At 47.1% G+C, this 19345-nt stretch overlaps 1 protein-coding gene across 11 annotated transcripts in view; it reads left to right on the top strand.

The window, feature by feature from the left end:
* Positions 1-19345, top strand: part of ADGRB1 (adhesion G protein-coupled receptor B1) — a 292967-nt gene that overhangs the window by 126597 nt on the left and 147025 nt on the right. For 9 of the 11 annotated variants that reach the window (XM_027698585.1, XM_027698589.1, XM_027698588.1 and 6 more), the window contains 4 exons: positions 4707-4814; positions 11197-11361; positions 13510-13674; positions 17510-17683. In XM_027698585.1, the coding sequence (XP_027554386.1) occupies positions 4707-4814; positions 11197-11361; positions 13510-13674; positions 17510-17683 (612 nt within the window). The remainder of the gene's footprint in view (positions 1-4706; positions 4815-11196; positions 11362-13509; positions 13675-17509; positions 17684-19345) is intronic. The other 2 variants (XM_027698586.1, XM_027698593.1) reach the window with 2 other exon arrangements.

The following is a 19345-nucleotide window of genomic DNA, read 5'->3' as shown; positions in this document are numbered from 1 at the left end:
TCTTAGAGGTGACTCTGAACATATTGTCTGGAGGCCATAATGGTTGAAATGGGTGCACAGGGGTGGCTGAATGACTCCACAGGCACCACTTTTATGTGGTCTTTCTGTTTTTCCACTCATTTTGGCCACCACCTCTGCTCTTTTATGTTTTGGAGTGTCTTGCTGGATGATGTTCTGGCTAAATTTCCCCAGGGATACATCCCCAAGCCCAGTGACAAGTGAGCCAGATGACAAAACCATGGACAAAACCCAAAAGATGTGAAACACTGAGGAAAAACTGTATTGAAGGCTGATCCCAAACTGGAAAGGGAATTTTGTCTGGTAACAGCAGCTTGGCTTAAGCAGAGACTTTTGTTGTGGCAGCTCAAGAGACACAATCTGAAGGACATCACTCAGTTTTTATTGTAATTCTGATTTTTTCTTTGCTAGAAGCAAAGAACCAGAGACTACACCTACAGAACGAGGCAGCACAAACTGGTTTATTCTTTTGCAATAAACAACTTAATTCCAATTAATTGTCACAAAATCCTCTTTGGAGACAAACTGCTGAGCCCTGTTTTGATGCTTTCATGCTGGAAAACACTTCTTTCAGGAAGACTCTTCTCCTCTCCAGCACAGACAGGGGAGATTTCCTTCATCTCTTGGATTTGACCAGGAATTGCTGTTTTATAGAAGGAAGAAAAAAATGCCAACCCAAGTGTGGTGGCAAGTGCTTGCAGAGGAGTTTTCTGGGTCCTCCTACTATGGATGGAAAGGGACACCCACTGTGCTCCAGGGGCCCTTCTTGGCTGCAAATGGCCCTTCAGGTTTTTGAAGCTGTGAGTGCTCAGAGGGTCCTCTCAGAGATCCTGGATGGACAACATCCAAACCAGAGTGGGAATGTCATAGGCCTGACCCTGGCGTGGGAATTCAGCAGTGCTGGAGAAATCCGTGAACAATCAGGGATGTGGGCAGCCTGCACTTATTCCTGGGGAATGAGAATCCAAAGAGGAGCCAGCTGAAATCCTGCCATCCCATCTGGCAGAGGCAGCACAAACCCACCCCTGACATTTATGAATATGCAGACTGGGCAGATGCATCTCCCCACGGCTGGGGAAGGGGTGACCACATCCTGCCATCAGTGTGACATTGGCACAGTCCTGTCATTCTGTGCTGGATTTCCAGCACCCAGCAAGTTCAGCATCAAGCCCTGCAGCTGTGGGACTGTTTGTGGTGTGAAGGAATGCAGGCTGCACATCACATTGCAAAGGCTGAGCCTCAGTCTCACTCTCTGCCGCCCCGGATGTCCATTAAAAATAGTCTTTTTGCTGCAGCCACCAAGCTGGAATATCCTGGGCATGTGTAGGAGCATCTTCATTCCCTGCAGGCCAGGCTGGAACTCACTGCAAACTGGAAGAGCTCCTTGTCCTATAGATCCTACAGATATCTGCTGCTGCTGCAGAGACTTCACCCTGTCCCCTCTTTCAATGGTGGTTCAGACATTTTGTATCTGAGAGTCCTGGATCTCACCCAGAGACATTTTCACAAGTCTCAGATGTTCAAAATGCTTTGGGTGATTGTTGGTGTGATTGCCATATATCCAGAGGCCTCCAAAATTACCCTCTTTGACATCCACTAAGATTCTGGCTTTTAGGGGTTCTTGCTGATTCTGTCTTTCTCTAATTTACTCTTTAGCAGCTGCCAGAAACCCCAAAAACTCCACAACCACCACCTTTCCTTTCAATTTTACTACACTGAGATTCATTCACACCATTTGAATGTTTGTTTGTTTTTCTTTTTAACAATACTTTTCCACTCTTTCCTCTGGTCCATCCTTCCATTCCCACCATCCCACCTTGCCTGGATAATTTCATGATCCTGCTGTTTGCTTTGCCTCTCCTGTTTGGGGCATGAGCACAGAATGTGTGGCTCTTGTGAGACAGGCTTGGATATTAAAACCTTGGCCCACAGCACTTTGAAGTCTCTATTTTTTTCCCTTTGGTTGTGTTGGAAGGTGCTGTCTGTGCCTTCCTCGTGGCATTTATGCAGCTGGGATGTAAATCAAGTCCAGGCCTTGCTTTGATCCTGGAATTACTCCTCTCCACTGACCCTGCTGTGGGAAGCAGGCTGCTGAAATCCAACCAGTTCCCCACTGCCTTTGTTTTTTGGCCTCCACACCATAAAGTTCAGGTGCATAAAACCCACAGCAAAGCATCACTTGCATCAACTTCCCCTTGTTCACGAGGGACCTGGCATCTCCCTGCTTTCTTTGGAACCAGGGTTGATTTTTGCTATTCCTCAAGGAAACCATCCAGCTTAAATCTAAGCCATGTTTGGGGTTAGAGACAGATTTGCTTTTCTGCAGCCCGTTTTCCAAGGGGAGACAGGCTGCCTGCAGCAGTGGAGAGACCCTGACATGGGCCTGGAGGCTGTTTTTGCTGGAACAAGCTGGAAGGGTCATTCACTCAGCCACTAGGCCTAATTGGCTTTAATTAGGATGAGAAATAGCAGTGCAGACTCATCATATCTGTCAGGGAGCAAAGGAAATCATTCTGCTCCTTCAAAATCGAGCTCAGTCATTAGGAGATGTCAGTAACAAGGGGCCCAAATAACTGGTGAGAGGAGGTTCAGGGTGCCAGGATGTCTCTTTTATCTTTCCCTCCTTCTGTCCTGAGTCCTATCTCTCTGTGCATCCATCCATCCATGCTCACTGACTGCTTCTGGGACACTCAGTCCCAAATTTTCTTTGCCACCTTCCTTGTTCTGGGCAGCTGGCACAGCCATCCAAGCTCCACATCTCCTCCTTGATGCCCAGCCCCACTTTCCCCTCCCAGCCTAAACAAGTCTCTGGGAAGCCTCTGGGATTTGCTGCACGTGGAGATTTTGTGTGCTCTTGTGGTTTGTGAGATTTCATGACGAGGATGCAAATCAGAGCAGATGAAGGTGCGTGGGTATAGCCAGGGATGGGTGGTGGGAATGGAGCAGAGTTTGTGAGAAGTCCCAAATATGGGACTAATTTAAGTTCTCTCCGAAGCAAACTCAAAAAAATGGGTATTGGAAAACTAGTTAGAGGTTGGGGTTTTTTAATTGAATCTCGCACAGGAAAGTCCCATGATTTTTAGCTAAAAGAAAAATCATATTTGAGACCTTTCTATTCCAGTTAAAAGCCATGTAAAAACAATGTGTATGCAAATTCCAGGATATTTGTGATCCTGATGCCATACTATCAGTGTCTTTCCCTTCAGGATGGCAGGGGGTGACTGCCTCATCCCTCCCCTCCAGCCAGCAACCAGTCAGTGCTGGGAAGGTTTGGAGGAGTCGGCGTGTCCAGTTCCTTCATTCCTCAAGTCCTGCTTTCAGGCAACAGTGATGGCAAATAATACAATTTCACAAACTCTTCCATGATCCAAACTGCTGAATATAAAGCTCCTGGCAGGGACTCTCTGAATCATTCCTCTCCCTCCTCTGCTTTCCCTTTTTGGATGGCAATAAAGACTCCTGCCACCACACTGAAGCTTCATTAACCTTTATTAATTTTCTCAGGGTTCCGGGGTCAAATTTGTCACCATTTCATCTCTTGGCAGTTCATACTTCTTGAAAAGATGTCTGATTGTTTTACCTCCTTGGGGGGAAAAGGTCCTCTGTCTGGTACTTGCTGTTTGGAAACAAATTGGCTGCCAGATCTCAGGTTACCGGGGCTCAGCTCTGCTCTCTGCTGTTCCATGTGACTCCAGTGGAGTCAGCTGAGCTCTCCTGATTTACAGCAGGCACTGCTGGTGGGTGGGATCTGGTTGTTGTTTCTCTCTTTGCTAGGGAGGGCACGTGTCAGGATTGCAACACACCCAATAGCGTGGAGAACGGGAATTTTAGTTTCCCCTGTAGCAAATTTAGGGCTGATCCACACAGGATGAAAATGGAAAGCTGGCAGAGTATGGCTTTGGAAAAACAGGGGTGAGAGCTGTCAGTCAGGAGTCAAATGCCTTTGATTCACACTGGATACATTATTTACCTTCTGAACTCAACACCGTGGTCTCCGTGGGAGATTTCCAGTTAGGACACAAGGGTGAGGAGTTCCTCTCTTCCACTGAGCTGGAAAGGTTCCCAGCCACAGCTCTGTTGGGACTTTGTTGATGCCAGACTTTCATCTCTCCTTGTGGCTGGTGACAGGGTATAGAGTCTGACAATAAGACATCCTTTTGAGTTATCCCTTTCCTTTTCACCTGCCCTCACCTGCCTGCTCCACTCAGCATTTTCTGGTCCCTCTACAGAGCATTTCTGATCCCTCTACAGAACATTTCTAAGTAGATCTTTGCTGCAAGACAGGATTTTCCACCACAAATTACTGCCAGTCACTACCGTAAACCTCAGAGCACTACTGGGGATGGTGGGATTCAATGCCAGCCCATCTGAAGAGGTAAATCCTCCACAAGTGCAGCAAGGAGTACAGGCACCCTAGAAAATCAATGCAATTAAAGACCAGACATAAGGGATCATACTTTGCATGGTCCTGAGTCTCACTGAGAAATAAGGGATTGAGCTGCCACCCAGCCTGAGTCTCTCAGGCTGGCTTGGTGCTAAATTTCGGGAGTTACTGGTGGCCAGGGGTGTTGGGGTTGGCAAGCAGGTGGTGGTGGCAGGTGGCTGTTGTTTATACGTGTAACCTTTGTAGTGAAAGATCTTGCAGAGTGAACCAAGGTGTATTTACATGACCCATTACCTTGCCATAGCCAATGGACGCTATAATTCCAGAAGCCAATCGCTGAGGTCCACAGATAACAGAAAGCGAGAGGACCCTGACGAACTGCAGCACTACGGGTACCCTGCACCTCAAATAGGTAAGCTCTGACCTCCCCCAGCAGCCCCTGGAGCTGGCACTGCCTGCTCCCTGCACTCCCTGGCTCACTGACTCTCTCCACTGTTTCAATGACCCCTCTAACCATCACTTTTCCCCCCAGGTTACTGTGGGGGAGACTTTCCCCCAAACAAACGCTCATCACTCAGTTTGTTCCCATTCCATCACTCTGCAGGGTTTTGTGTTGGTGCCATCAGCCAGAGAAGGCAGAAAGGGTTAGACACAAAGCCCCAACAAGGCCATACATCTCACAGACTGCTCCTCATCCTGCTGCCTGAGCCACACACATCTGAGCCACCGCTTTGTGTGGACTATCTAAGCAGCCATGGTTCATGAAGCCAAAGCTGACCTTACTGCAATGCAGCCTCTTTGCTGATGTCCTTGTCATGCCCTCACACTGAGCGTAGGAGAGGGCAAGCAGGGCTTGGTGAGGAGAGAACAGGACTGATTTCCTCTGTCACTGGGCCTTTAGTGCTGTGCAAGGACTTGTAAGCTCTGCAGCAGGACCTTCCTCCCTTCTGCAACAGAAGAGGAATAATATGTAGTAGTCTCAGAGGGTGTGGTATGGGAAGATGGGAATGAACTGGACCTGGATTTACGCCAGCTCCAATCTGCCCCACCCCTGGCAGTGTTCAAGGCCTGGTTGGATGGGGCTTGGAGCAACCTGGTCCAGTGGAAAGTGTCCTTGCCCAGGGCAGGGGGCTTGGAACGGGATGATCTTGAAGGTCCCTTCCAAGCCAAACAGTTCTATGATTCTATGATTAAATCTGGAAAGGTTTTGTGCTCTCCCTTCATGGCTTCATTCCCTGCAGAGACACCATGGGTCTTGGGCAAAGCAAGATGTGCTGAACCTTGCAAATGTGCAAGCATTTTGTGCTCTAGAAAGGCTTCAGAGAAGTGATTTCATTATAAGTGAGAATGGGTTTTATTCTGGTGTAGATCAGCTGTGCACCATCCAACCCAGCAGGACTTTGCCGTGGTACAGCAATGATCAGTGTCAGGAGTCTGTGTGGGGTGGAGGCTCTGGGTGTGGTCAGGCAATTTTGGGAGTTGTGTCTTTCAACACAAGGCAAGGGATGGTCTGAATTTTCTTTCTACCCTACACAGAAACTGCTCCCTCCAGTGGAAGTAGCTCCACTGTCTGGAGGATCTGTGGCAGCTGGCAAAAGGCTGCAGGAGAGGGAGGACGTTTGCACCACCATAATCTGGTGAATCTCAGTTTAATCTCTCAGTCACACTTGGAGGAAGGGAGGGCACTCCAAGGCAGGTCCTGTAATGTCCCCTGTTGTTCCTACTCTGCCTGGTCTCAGGTGCTTCCTCAGAGCTCTGTTCCGGCCTGTTGCTCTGCCATCAGCTTCAGAGCTTGGCATTTCTTCCTGCTGTGCAGCTGGATGCTGGATCTGGGCTCAGTGACATCCCTGTTAACTCCCTGCCATGGTGGGCACTGCTGGAGCATGGCTGGCTTAGGCTGTGCTGTCCCTGAATGCAGCATGAGCCAGGAGATGTGCATTGTCTTGCTGCAAAGCTTCCCACATTCCTATCACTGTCCCAGGAGCACCAGCTACAGCCAGGTTGTTCCAGGAAATCAGAATGGAGATGTAGAGACCAGTCAGAAGGTACAGTCCAGCAAGGGATTAGAGGGAATCTCTAGCTGGGGATACCAAAGCCAAGCCCACACTTTCCCTGGCTGTGGGCACAGTCTGTAGGGGATAAGCTGCGTCGCTTCAGCTCAAGACCTAGAAAAATATGAAATACAAAAATCATGCCATCCATAAAGGACTAGGGACAAAGGGACAGCACTGCCCAGTTGAAGAGCAGCATTTTCTCCTGCCAGCCCTTCATCTCCCTGGTGCCCAGGTCCTGCTGGCCCACAGGCTCTGGCACAGCCGTGGTGCTGCTGCTGCCCACGTGTCTCTCCCAGCAATAGCACAAGAGCAAGATCCAGCCCAGCAGGTCCCTGGCACGGGCCCTCCCAGCTCAGACTGCTTCCAGGAGGACTTTGCCAGCAGCAGGATGTGAGCAGAGAGGTGTCTTGCACGGGGAGAGATGTCAGATTGACAGACAAGGCCACGGCAGAGAGGGATCCTGGCAGAGGGATGACAGGGATGTGCTGCTCCATTAGTGCCCAGGGAAGGAGTGTCATGGAGAAGCTGCAGGCACTGATGGGGACACACAGCCAGCTGAGCTCAGTTACTCTCAGGGCTGGCTAGGAGCTGGAAAGGATCCTGAATTGCAGTGGTACATCCCTGTGGAGTGACATCCAGCGTGTCTCATTCTGCGGCACCTGCTGGACCCTCTCCAGCTGCTACAGCTGGATCTGTAGGAGCAACAAGGGCCATCTCCCTGCTTCAGGTGGGGCACTCACCCCTGTAAAATCCTTTGGGACACTCCTGGTCAAACCCAAGCTACTCTGGAGCATTACGGGACTAATCAAAGGTCAAAGCTGCAGGGGCAGCTGCCTCAGGCACATCATGATGGAGGGCAGAGCATGACCCCTTCTCCTCTGGGGATGGAGACAAATTTGGTTGAGTGCATTAGGGGGTTGGAGCACCTCTGCTCTATAGCCAGGCTGAGAGAGCTGTGACTGTTCAGCCTGCTGAAAAAAAGGGTCTGGAGAGACCTTAGAGCCCCTTCCAGTGCCTAAAGGGACTCCAGGAGAGCGGGAGAGGGACTTTGCATAAGGACATGGAGTGATAGGAAAAGGGGCAATGTCTTTAAGCTGAAGGAGAATACATTTAGATTGGATATTAGCAAAAAAACTTCACTGAGGGGGGGTGAGACACTGGAACAGGTTTCCTAGAGAAACTGTGGCTGCCCCATCCCTGGAAGTGTCCAAGGCCAGGTTGGACGGGGCTTGGAGCAACCTGGTCTAGCAGAATGGTAGAATGGTGTAGATCACCATTCCTTGCCCATGGCAGGGGGTTGGAATGAGATGATCTCTTAGGTCCCTTCCAACCAAATCATTCCATGATTCTATAATCTCTGGCAGGTCTATTATAAGACAGCACTGAGCTGTACTAGGTGGCTTTCAAGACCAATGAGCATGGTAGACTTCTTGCCATTACACCAAAAAACAGAGACAGAATCCACTTCTGGGATGAATAATTGGAATATGTTTCGCCCAGTAATTTGTACTTGCTGCCGTCTGATCCACAGGAGTGCAGAAGTTCTTCTCATCCACAGTTTTGATGATGGGCAATATTCTGCTCCTCTTGAGTGGAGAATGAGAGATCTTGTCTCATGCCTGAGAGAGTCCAGAACTGGGTCTCACATAGTTTGAAAAGTAGTTAAATTTCTGCAAGGTTTGAGGCTTAGTCTGGGTGTAATGTCCCAGTAGACTGAGATAAATTGCTTAGTTCAAAATGACACCAAAGCCAAGGGAGTAACCAGCACTTAGAAAGTAAACTGTATTATGGGTTTAAAAGCCAGGGATTGGTGCAATGCGAGAGATGATAATTGAGGAGATTTGCCTCTAAGCACAGTTATTTCTGCTGTGAAAGGGCAAAAGCCAGAAGTAATAAAGAAAAGAAAGAGTCAGGAGAGGTGGAATTTGGTTCAAAGATGCCATTCACTCATCTACTGAGACAGTAACTCTTGTCTGAATATGGTGTTTGCAAAACCCCACCCAGGTCTGAGTGGGGAGGTGGTGGGATGGTTGGGATGATGGGTTCTCCAAGCCATGAGCTGCTGATGGAGGAGGCCCCTGTATCTCTGCAGGCTCCCTCTGTCCCACCTCTGGCCTCCCAGAAAGACTTTGGGGCACAAAATGGGAGTGTTTCCCGACCAAAATCCCCCAGCTCCTTGTCATTAAGGGACTGGGTGCTCTGGGTGCTCTGGGTGTGGGTCCTGGGGAGGTTGCTCAAGGCTGAGGAAGGGTGTTCAACAGGAATTGTAAGGACATTGTCTGTCCATGCAGCGTCCAAGCAGGCAGGGTAGCAGGAATGGTTGGGATCTGTGGGCTAAGAAGGGATCTCCTGGAGTCTGGGCCACTCTGCATGGGAAATGCTGAAATGATGGTACCACAAAGGAAATTTGCTCATGATGAACTTGGAGCACCCCAGGACTGTTTGTCTGACAGAGCCGGTTCAGTTCCTTACTGGAAAGGCAGGAAAATTACCATGGAAATGCAGATCTTTGTATATCAGGATATCTAATACCTGAGAAACAGGATATGGGAGTGATGTTTTCTTGAAGCTCAAAGCCTCAAAACAAACACTGTCTCCCACACATCCCAGAGAAAGACCAGTGTCCATAACATCCCTCTAACTGGAAACAACCATCCAGATTAATGGAACAAAACACAAAAGCAGAACAGTATTGAGCAACTTTGGCTTAATGAACTACAAATCTCATTATTATCATTACAATGGCATAGATGAGGTAGGGAAAGACTCATCCTCACCTCCACCTCTTTCTCTGTCCAGCCAATAAATGAAGGAATAAAAGTCTGTCCATTTTACAGCAAAGTCAGGTCTTCCTCTACACTTTCCCCCCTCAACAGGCAGGTATTAGTTCCCCAGGCTGCAGTTAGTGGGTATATTTTTAATTCCCAACAGCCTGAATGACAGGAGATATTCAAAGTAAATGTGCTGACAAACATGACACAAACCAAACAACGTAGATAACTACCCAAAATCCCAATGAGGGACACAAACACTTGAAATCCTGCATAAAATTCCATAGCACACGGAAAACACTAGTAAATAAAGACACTACCTCGAGGAAAAAGCCAGACATGCACAGCTTTAGGCAGCATTGGGCAGTTTGGTGGTCTCCAATCCTTACAGTCCCCATCACAGCTCTGTCCTGACGCTGCTTTTCATGCAGCTGGTTTATAACTCTCACCGAGATCTCAGGCTGAGATCTCCAACTGTAGAGCCTCTTTCATGCTCCACGTTGCAGCTGGTCAGTTTAGCAGAGCATCAGCTGTCCAGCTTTCTTTGGGAATGGGATGGTGGTGTGGGATAACACATCCAAGTGCTGGATGCAGCTCGGGCTGTGCTGTACGACCCCTGAGGTCCTGCTTACCTGTTTCACCCAGCACTGTGATACTTATATCATCCATAGTCCGCCAGATGCATCTGTTTGGGATGTGACACAGTGTGGTCTGATGCTCTGAGGAACTTGTTGCTAGAAGGGGATGCCCCTCTGTGACGCATCAGAGATGTGCTGGTGTTTATTTGTGCCATATGCCTGTGTGCTATACATACCAAATGTTGCATTCCAGGTTTATCATGTGTAATTATTAGTAATCCATGAAAAAGCTGAGAACCCAAACAATGCATGGCTTAATTAAATGAGACAGAGCCAGCTTTTGTTTTCATGTGGGGAAGAAAGGCATTTTGTCAAGGGTAGACTGATGCCTATGAAAACTAATGGAAAACTGTCCTTTCCCAGCCCTTGTAACATTTTTGGTGAATTATCTGGAGCTTGTGGCCTGCTGAAGCACCCCCAGCAGGGATATTAGTGACAAAGGGACTTTATCTCATTGCTTTTCGCTCTCATTTTTTGCTCAATGGGGTATTTTTAGTTTCCTTTCCAATGCTGCCCCAACAGGTAAGCAGTTGACAGGGACAGTGTGATGCCCTGTAAGAGTCAGCCTTGTCCTTTGTCACGTGCTCAAAGCAGGTCTCCACAGGCAAAGGAGATGCTGAGAACATTCTGTGGGATTCCTCCAGCTGACCCTTCTCAGGAACAGTCATCTTCTCCTTTGTCTGCTCCTCCTCTGCCAATCTGCATTGGCAGGGGCTGTGAGAAGGCAGGGAAAGGAGTTAAATCCTTAAAACTGATCAATTTATGGACACATTTGCTGTATCTGACTAATCACTATTGCTTAATTAGTACTCTCTCTCAGTAGGGTGTTACATATCCCACATGGTTCTGCAGTGGTTACTCCACCTCGTTATCAGTGGTGGAGCTTGTCCTGCTCAGTGCATTGGTGCTTCCACAACATCCTTAAACTGATCAATTTATGGACACATTTACTGTATCTGACTAATCACTGTTGCTTAATTAGTGCTCTCTCTCAGTAGGTGTTACACATGCCACATAGTTCTGCAGTGGTTACTCCACCTCGTTATCGGTGGTGAAGCTTGTCCTGCCCTTGATGCTTCTACAACACCCTTCCCTAATTCCTTGTGTGTTTGTGTGCTATAGCTCTACGCTAGCCCCCGAAAAAAACCCTTTAGCCCATTCTCAACCCTCACCTTTTCTCACCAACCCCCTCACCCCCATTTCTCACACCACCTGTAGGACACGTTGCGCAGCACCGCAGACCTCCGACAACCGGTGAAATGCAGCTTGGGAATCTCTGCCCTGGAGATCCAGGTGCCAAGGATCCTCACCTTCTGCTCCAACCCCAACAGGTGACCCTGCAGCAGAGGAGTGGTCCCCCTGGAGCGTGTGCTCGACCACCTGCGGGGAGGGCTGGCAGACCAGGACCAGGTTCTGCGTGTCATCTTCCTACAGCACCCAGTGCAGTGGCCCCCTCCGGGAGCAGAGACAGTGCAACAACTCTGCCGTGTGCCCAGGTATCTGTGGGCACCAGGGGAAGGGAGATGCATGGGGGATTGGCTGCCTGTGGTGTCTCCACTGTGATTCTTCTGGAAAACACTGGCACAGGGAAGTTGTGGCCACCACGTCCCTGGCCAGGGTTGGACAGGGCTTTGAGCAACCTGGTCCAGTGGAAGGTGTTGCTGTTCATGGCAGAGGGTTGGACTAGATAATCTTTTAGGTCCCTTCCAATCCAAACCATTCTATGATTCTTGAAGGAAGATGTTTTTTGTTCCCTCTTCCTTCTCTTTGTACCTTAAAGCCTCACACAGAGACCCTTGTTAGACTAAGCACCGTGAGATGGGCACCTGTTTTCCCTGGTATGGAAAATTCCACGCTGTCTAAAATCCATGAACACAGGACACCTGAAAGGCAGGTGTCCTTTGGGGTATTTCCAATGTGGAGCAGACTGGGAAAGATCTCATCCATGAGAGTGATTACCCACAGGGAATGTGCCTCTCCCACCTTAGATATCAGCTTTTCAGGGTGAGCTTAAAAAACCCAAACAAAATATCAGTGAGACCCTTCCCTTGCATCCACAGCACTTTAACTTTCCTCCCCTTTTTGTTTTGGGAAAGAGAAGCACCAGGTGACTCAGTTGCTCAGATTCCAACACTGGGCATCAGCAACAACCAGTGCAAAATCAGCATGAAACACTCAGGATGTTGGTAGGTGATGAACTGAGAAATCCATCACCTCTGTTTGCATACTCCTTCTCCTACACTTTCGATAAAATAATACCTTCTGGGGAGACTGGAGCCCACAAGAAAGATGCAGAGGGCTTTTTAAAAGAGCATGTAGTGAGAGGATAAGAGGGAATGGCTTCAAACTGAGAGTAGGTTTAGATTGGATATTGGGAAGAAATTCTTCCCTGGGAGAGTGGGGAGGCCCTGGCACAGGTTGCCCAGAGAAGCTGTGGCTGTCCCATCCCTGGAAGTGTCCAAGGCCAGATTGGATGGGGCTTTGAGCAACCTGGTCCAGTGGAAGATGTCCCTGCCCGTGGCAGGGGGTTGGAGCAAGATGGTTTTTAAGGTCCCTTCCAACCCAGGCCATTCTACTATTCTATGATTCTTTGATTATTTGGAAGATTGATGCTGTTAAATTGTGTTATTCGTGTCTCCTGACCAGCAACATCAGTGTTCAAAAGCAATTCTACAATGGTGAAACCATCACCTGTGGTGAAAACACCATCCATGTTCTTTCCTGTATTTCCTTCTCTAGTTACCCCTTATCATGCTCAAGGCCTGGTGACAATTAGCTTGGAACACCCTTTCCTGACACCGGGACATCAGTCACTGTTGGTAACTGATGAAGGACTGGAAAAGTACCTGTTTTTTGGGGTTTCTTCTTTTCCTGAAACGTTATTGATTTGGCATTTGCTTTTCCAGTAAAGCTGGAAGGGATGAAATCCCTCCAGAAAGAGGATTCTCATCCAGTGCATTCTTATAACTTTTGGTCTCTAAAGATTACAGTGACTAAACTTCCATAAATATCTTGGCCAGATTAGATTAGATTAGATTGGAGAGGATTAGATTAATATAAATTAGCAGGCTAATTAGATTAGATTAATATAGGCTAGGTTTCTAATTCCAGGAGTTACCAGTGATGGTTTGAGCACTGTTGGAGCTTGTTGCCCATTCCATTTTACTCTTCCAAATCTCCCTAGCTTTGCCCCTGTGGTGTCACTGACCTATGACAGTAATCAAGGCTACAGCTTTCCTGAGAGATTTAAAATGTTGTAGCCTTTGACAATTCAGTGAGAAAATGTGTTGAGGGACAGAAATAAGGGTAAGAAGTGAAAAAGTGATAGTGATGCTGCTTCCTTGTACCTCTCATATTTTACTCAAAAAAAGGATGTTTTAGCTCAAAAAATCTAAAAAAAAAATCAGGGTGAACTGAAACTGCATTGTTATTTATGTCAAAGACTGGAAAGTAACAGACACTTGGTGTCGATAAAAACCACGGCACAAAAATTACACGATGTTCCCCTTGCACAGTTTTGGGCTGGTTTGTTCTCGGCCTTCCCACACGTTCCGGGTGGGAAGATGCTGTGCCCTGTGGCGCTCACTCGCTTTCCTCAGGCCCTCCCCGGGAAAGGGAGCTCACTCCTTCTGCTTCCCCCGCAGTTCACGGCACCTGGGACGAGTGGTCTCCGTGGAGCTTGTGCTCCTCCACGTGTGGGAGAGGCTACAGGGACCGGACCCGAACCTGCAAACCCCCCCAGTTCGGGGGCAACCCCTGCGAGGGCCCCGAGAAGCAAACCAAGTTCTGCAACATCGCGCTTTGCCCAGGTAAGGACAGTGACAGATTAAAAGCCTCCCCCCCTCCAGCAGGTCTCCCCAGCTCTGAGAATGCCCTCGCACAGCCCATCCAGCTTCGTGGGTGACTCCAAGGAAATATTGCCCAGCCTGCACTGTCCCAAGGAGGATCCTCTCTAAGGAAAGGGCTCATTGAAGGAGCAACCTAAAGGGGCTTTCTGGGGTTATTCAGCTCGGATTTGTCTTGGGTTCACTTTTGCCCTCTGTAATCTCTCCCAGAGGACACATTACATGGGTTGGATCTATTTCCAAGGCCATCTCAAGCTTCTCACCTGTTCTCTCCATTGAATGATTTAAAGTTATTTTGCCTGTGTTTATTGTTGTGCTGGAATTAATTAACAGCTCTGCTTGCTTGTAATATATGTGCATTAATTCACTATATATGCAAGTTTAATTCACTATATATGGAAGTTTTCTCTGTAGCTGATCCTGCTTTGGGTGGTGAGATGGACTAAAACTCCTGATAGCCTTCCATGCCAAATTTTAATAGTTTTAAGCACCTTTTCTCTGCCCCCAGATTTCAATTCCAGATACCTCTCCCTGAGTTTTGCTTTGAAACACCAGAAAGAACCTCAAGATGAAATTACTTTTACTGCCTGGAAATCCATTTGTGCTCCTGTGGCTTCCTTCCCCTGAACCAGACTGGCCCAGGATTTACAACAGAGCACCCCTTAATTTAACTCTGCTTGTCCTGATGAACACGATCTGAACACGAGGGACCTCCCCAAAATTCCCTCCCTCTCCCAGGGTAATGTCAACTGACATTTTTCCAGTTTAATGAGAATCATTATGAGACATTATTATGTCCCCGGAGGAGGAGAGGGATTGTGGGAGTGATGAGAACTTTGTGAAAACATTAGTGAGAAGCCTCCTGGCATTTCCCATCGAGTTTTCGCTCCAAGTAACTATCCTTGGATTTTTTGGCCGCTGCCCAGAAGACTCTACTTGGAATGAGAACATCCCAGACACCAAATCGACTCTGTCATAAAAAAGACAAATTGAAGAAGTCAGAGCTGGCACTGCTTGGGCAACAAAGCATACCCTGAGTTAACATTGATCCATAATTAATTTAAATACAAATAAATATGTGGAATGAAACAGCGGTGGAAAAGACAAGCAGCCCAAACTGCGAAGGCTTCAGCTCTAATTAATGCCACAAAGGCAATCAGGGGCCTGGCAGTGCCAAATGAGAGCGGCGTCGGGGGAATCACTGAAGCACAACAATGGGTGTTTGTCACACCAGGCACTCACATTGCTCATTACCACCCTGCTCAGAGGATTTATTACCACGGCTGATGAAAATGCTCTGCTGCAGGGACAACGGAGCCTTTGTTCCTCAGGAGCAGTGGGAACCACAGGCTGAGCCCCAAGTCCTTCGAAGAGGAAGAAAAGGAGAAAGACAATGCCTGCCTCTGCACAGCCAGACTCCAAGGAACATTTCTGATAGACTTACACCGTGGTGGGAACGGTCTTGGCTGTGGCTGGGATGGAAAACCCTCAGCATCTCGGCCAAGAGGTGTCTTCCCATCCAGTGCAAGAGGCTGGTGGCCACCTCTGTTCCTCCATTATTTAAAACGTCTCTGAAATTACCACCTGATTAAATAAAAAAAAAATGAAAGGAAGAAATAAATAAAAGGAAGAAATAAGAAAAATGAAGAAATATATAAAAGGAAGGGAAAAAAAAAGGAAATAAATAAAATTACCTGTTCAAGAAGTGTTTGGACGACACCCTGAGGCACATGGTGGGATTCTTGGGGTGTCCTGTGCAGGGCCAGTTGGACTCGATGATCCTGATGGGTTCCTTTAAACTCAGTATATGCTACAGTTCTGTGATTCTATCCCCCCACTGAATTACCAAATTATGGGTTTAGCTCTTTTATTTTCCTACCTCCAAATGCTGGCACTTTGCGGTAGCCGATCACCACTGCCACAGCAGCAGGAAGGCTGTTGGTTCATTCAACCTTTTTTTGATAAATGCAACTTTTTTGGTAAATGCACTTTTTTTTTGTCAATGATACTTTTAATGTGATAAATACAATCTCAGTTTTACAACACAGGGGAATGTTAATGAGGGCAGACATTGTCATTATTAGGAAGGAATTCTTCCCTGGGAGGGTGGGGAGGCCCTGGCACAGGTTGCCCAGAGAAGCTGTGGCTGCCCTGTCCCTGGAAGTGTTCAAGACCAGGTTGGATGGAGCTCTGAGCAACCTGGGCTAGTGGAAGGTGTCCCTGCCCATGGCAGGGAGTTGGAATTGGATGATCTTTAAAGGTCACTTCCAACTCAAACCATTTCAAGTTTCTACCATCAGTTCATGGAAACTTAAAAGCACTACCTTCAGTCAGAAAAGCCACACTAATTTATACCTGGTTGGACCTTCTTTGTGGAGTTTTGGATCATTTCCAGAGAAGAATCACCTGTCAGACACCTCAACTTGCATTTCCCCTCTTTGGGATTGATAAGCACTGGCACAATGCCTTGAATTTGTGCATAATGAAAGCATCAATCTTGGATTGCTAAAAACGAGCACCTTTTGGAAGTACCTTTCTGCCTGCCTGATTTTCACACCTTCTGAGCCCCTCTGAGTTACCAGTTGTTCGTTTGGACAGGTTTTGACATTCTTTTTACTCAGTTTTTGCAAACAAAAAGCTGCTCAGCTGCAATGGGGATTATCCAGGGCTGATGGAGTCCTTGCAGATCTCACAGGGGACCAGTTTGCATATATTTTTCTTGGACAGGCAAACAAAGCCAAAAAAAAAACAACAAATGAGCTGCAATGTGCTTTGAGCCAGAATTCAGACTTTTCAGGGATTCAGGTTGTATTTCTGAGTGAGACCTGGCAGCTAATGAGAGCTAAACAGAGCATGATGACCGCTGCTAATGAGCAAAAAGTGCTGCAGGAACAGCAGAGTGGGTGATGGATCTGTCGATCTGGGACCAATTAGGGTGTAACCGCCACACTTGGGAATGCCTCAGTCCTTACCACATTAATAAGATGTATTCCTGTTTCTCTCCAACCCTGTTCCCGTCATAACCTCCCTCCTCTATTAAATTATCAGAGACACTGCTGTGTAGAGACACATCAAACCTGTCAGGGTTAATTCTGCTGCGAGGGAAGTACATTGACCACACACACACACACTCTGCTCCTGGTCTCATGTTGGAGCACACCTTTGCTCCCACATTTCCTGGCTATCAGGCTGGATTCCTGTGGATAACATTGTGATTGAAGTTTTCTGCATGTGCTTTCATAAAAAAACAGAGCATTGGGTTCTTGAGAAAGTTCTTTCCCTGTGGACTCATTCATTGCTTTGGTGAAAAATGGGTTCCTAAAAAAAAAAACGCTGATTGCCCCAAATGAGTCCTGGTAATGTACTGATTCCTTCAAAGTGCTCAGTGAAAACATGATCCATGCTTTGATGTTATGTTGGGATCATCAATATTATTACTTTTGACTTTTATGTTGGAATGCGTAACATCAATAGTTTCAACTTTTATGTTGGAATGTGTAATATCAATAATTTCAACTTTTATGGTGTTCTGTGGAGTGTGGAACATAAAAATGGGAATGTTGTGGCACTTCCATCCTGTCGGATCAAAACATTCCAGCTGGAGGCTGCAGAGTGTCCCGACAAACCGCTGTTGCCAAGTTGTCCAAACTTTTTTTGGGTGATCTTTGCCCTCTCTCTCTCGCTGACTCCAGTTTATCCCTCCCTGCCTCGATCCACTGTAGGCACAGGCTGGAGCGTCTTTCACATTCCTCTTTCCAGAGGGAGCGATTTTCACATTCTGTTTGTTTTCCTTCTTTGGGCCACTCAGTGGACGGCAACTGGAACGAGTGGTCGAGCTGGAGCTCCTGCTCCGCCTCCTGCTCCAACGGGACCCAGCAGAGGACCAGGGAGTGCAACGGACCCTCCTACGGTGGAGCCGAGTGCCAGGGACACTGGGTGGAGACCAGGGACTGCTTCCTGCGCCAGTGCCCAGGTTGGTCACCAAGGAATTTTCTCTCTCCTGCATCACCTTTTTCTTTCGTAAAGTTTTCCTTCGGGGAAGATTTGCACCCTTTTCAGCAGTAATAGGGAGGTTTGGGTCGTACCAACAGACCATGGCAGCTTAAAATCCTCTCTTAAAAGAAACCTCTAAGACTCAGTTTGTGAGTTTTAGAAGCCAGGCATTCCTTGATTCCAACAGTCTGGAATGATTCCAGCGTGGCCAGAGTGCCCTGGGGATCAGGTCACCAAGGTGCACAGAGAGGTATCTTCACTACAGCTTCTATGTCAACATTACATTGATGCCTTAAACTCTATATTATATAAAACTTTAATATAGCTCTTCTAGCTCTTTTAGTACATTTTAGTACCTACTTTTTTAGCTCTTTAGTACCTTTTAACACCTTTGTACGAGATTTCCGAAAATGTTTGACTTTCCTTGCCAAGAATTCCAACGGACAAAGATTTGAGCAAGGTGAAAAACAGCTTATCTGGAGAAAATGTACTCAGAATAAGACATAACAAGGGGCACAGCACTTGATATAACCAAGTCAAAACTACTCAGAAGCCTTGAAGCCGTTCCAAACAGGACAGAGATGATTATGAGGAGGAGGACAGGGATGAAGGGGTGGTCATTTTGTAACTACTGACTCAAATTTGGGAGGTGTGTCTGAGGGTGGGACAATGGGACAGACGGTTTTGGGGCTGGGTGTAACCAATGAGGTAATGTCCAGATATTATAACTAGATAGTATTATAAAAATTGTAAAGGCCGGTACTGTGGGTGTGTGCAATATAGTTTGTGCACCAAATGCACCACAGTTAAAGAGCTGCTTTCTACCTTTCTGTACTCAAAATTGTCCAGAGAATTATTTCTCTGATTTTAGGCGCCAACATGATTATTCATTTTCAGTTCCCCGCATTCCTGTTACATATTCATGACATTTCCCAACACTTATTAACATATATACATATCCTTATAAGGTCCTTATAAGAGGCTTCACTGGGGGTCTTTGGTGACCTTTTCTGTTTGGAGCCCCCAAAGTTCTAAGTGACTGCCTCATGACCTTCTTGAAGACAATACACCTGGTTATAGAGTAACTGGGTGTTGCTTGGCTCGCTGCCTCAGTTCCCTTCTTTTGTTTCTATACTTTGCTTGGTTAGCCCTTTTGAATCACTTGGCTCACCTATAGGTAGTTTTTAAGCTACGTTCTGCTGCAAAAACTATTAGTTCTTGTGACATCTCAAAACTCTGATATCGAAACCATCGCTGGCAGATGCTCCAGGAGATCTCAGAGAGGTGAGTTATTACCCACAGGGAATGTGTCTGTTGTAACCTTAGATATCAGCTTTTTAGGCTGAGCTTAAAAAACCCAAACAAATTATCAGTGAGACCCTTCCCTCTCTTCCAGAGTGCTTCAGCTTTCCTCCTCTTTTTGTTTTGTTCCTCTTCTCCCAGCGTTTCAAGGCTCCCAGTTATACTTGAAGCAAACAGGGAAGCATCTTCCATTGTATCTCAGCTTTGAACCTTATCTCTGACAAGGTCTGGCACAATAAAGCTTTAATTCATGCCTATCTAAGACTTGTCACTTTACTCATCTATCTTTGAGTTAAAATAATAATAATGACAGCAATAATAGTAATAATAAGAAGGATAA

The sequence above is a fragment of the Neopelma chrysocephalum genome, unplaced genomic scaffold (genome assembly GCF_003984885.1).
Source record: "Neopelma chrysocephalum unplaced genomic scaffold, ASM398488v2 Primary Assembly neopelma1_129, whole genome shotgun sequence".
Taxonomy (NCBI): domain Eukaryota; kingdom Metazoa; phylum Chordata; class Aves; order Passeriformes; family Pipridae; genus Neopelma; species Neopelma chrysocephalum.
The sequence above is the reverse complement of the archived record's forward strand: the minus strand, read 5'-3'. Positions and strand labels throughout refer to the sequence as shown.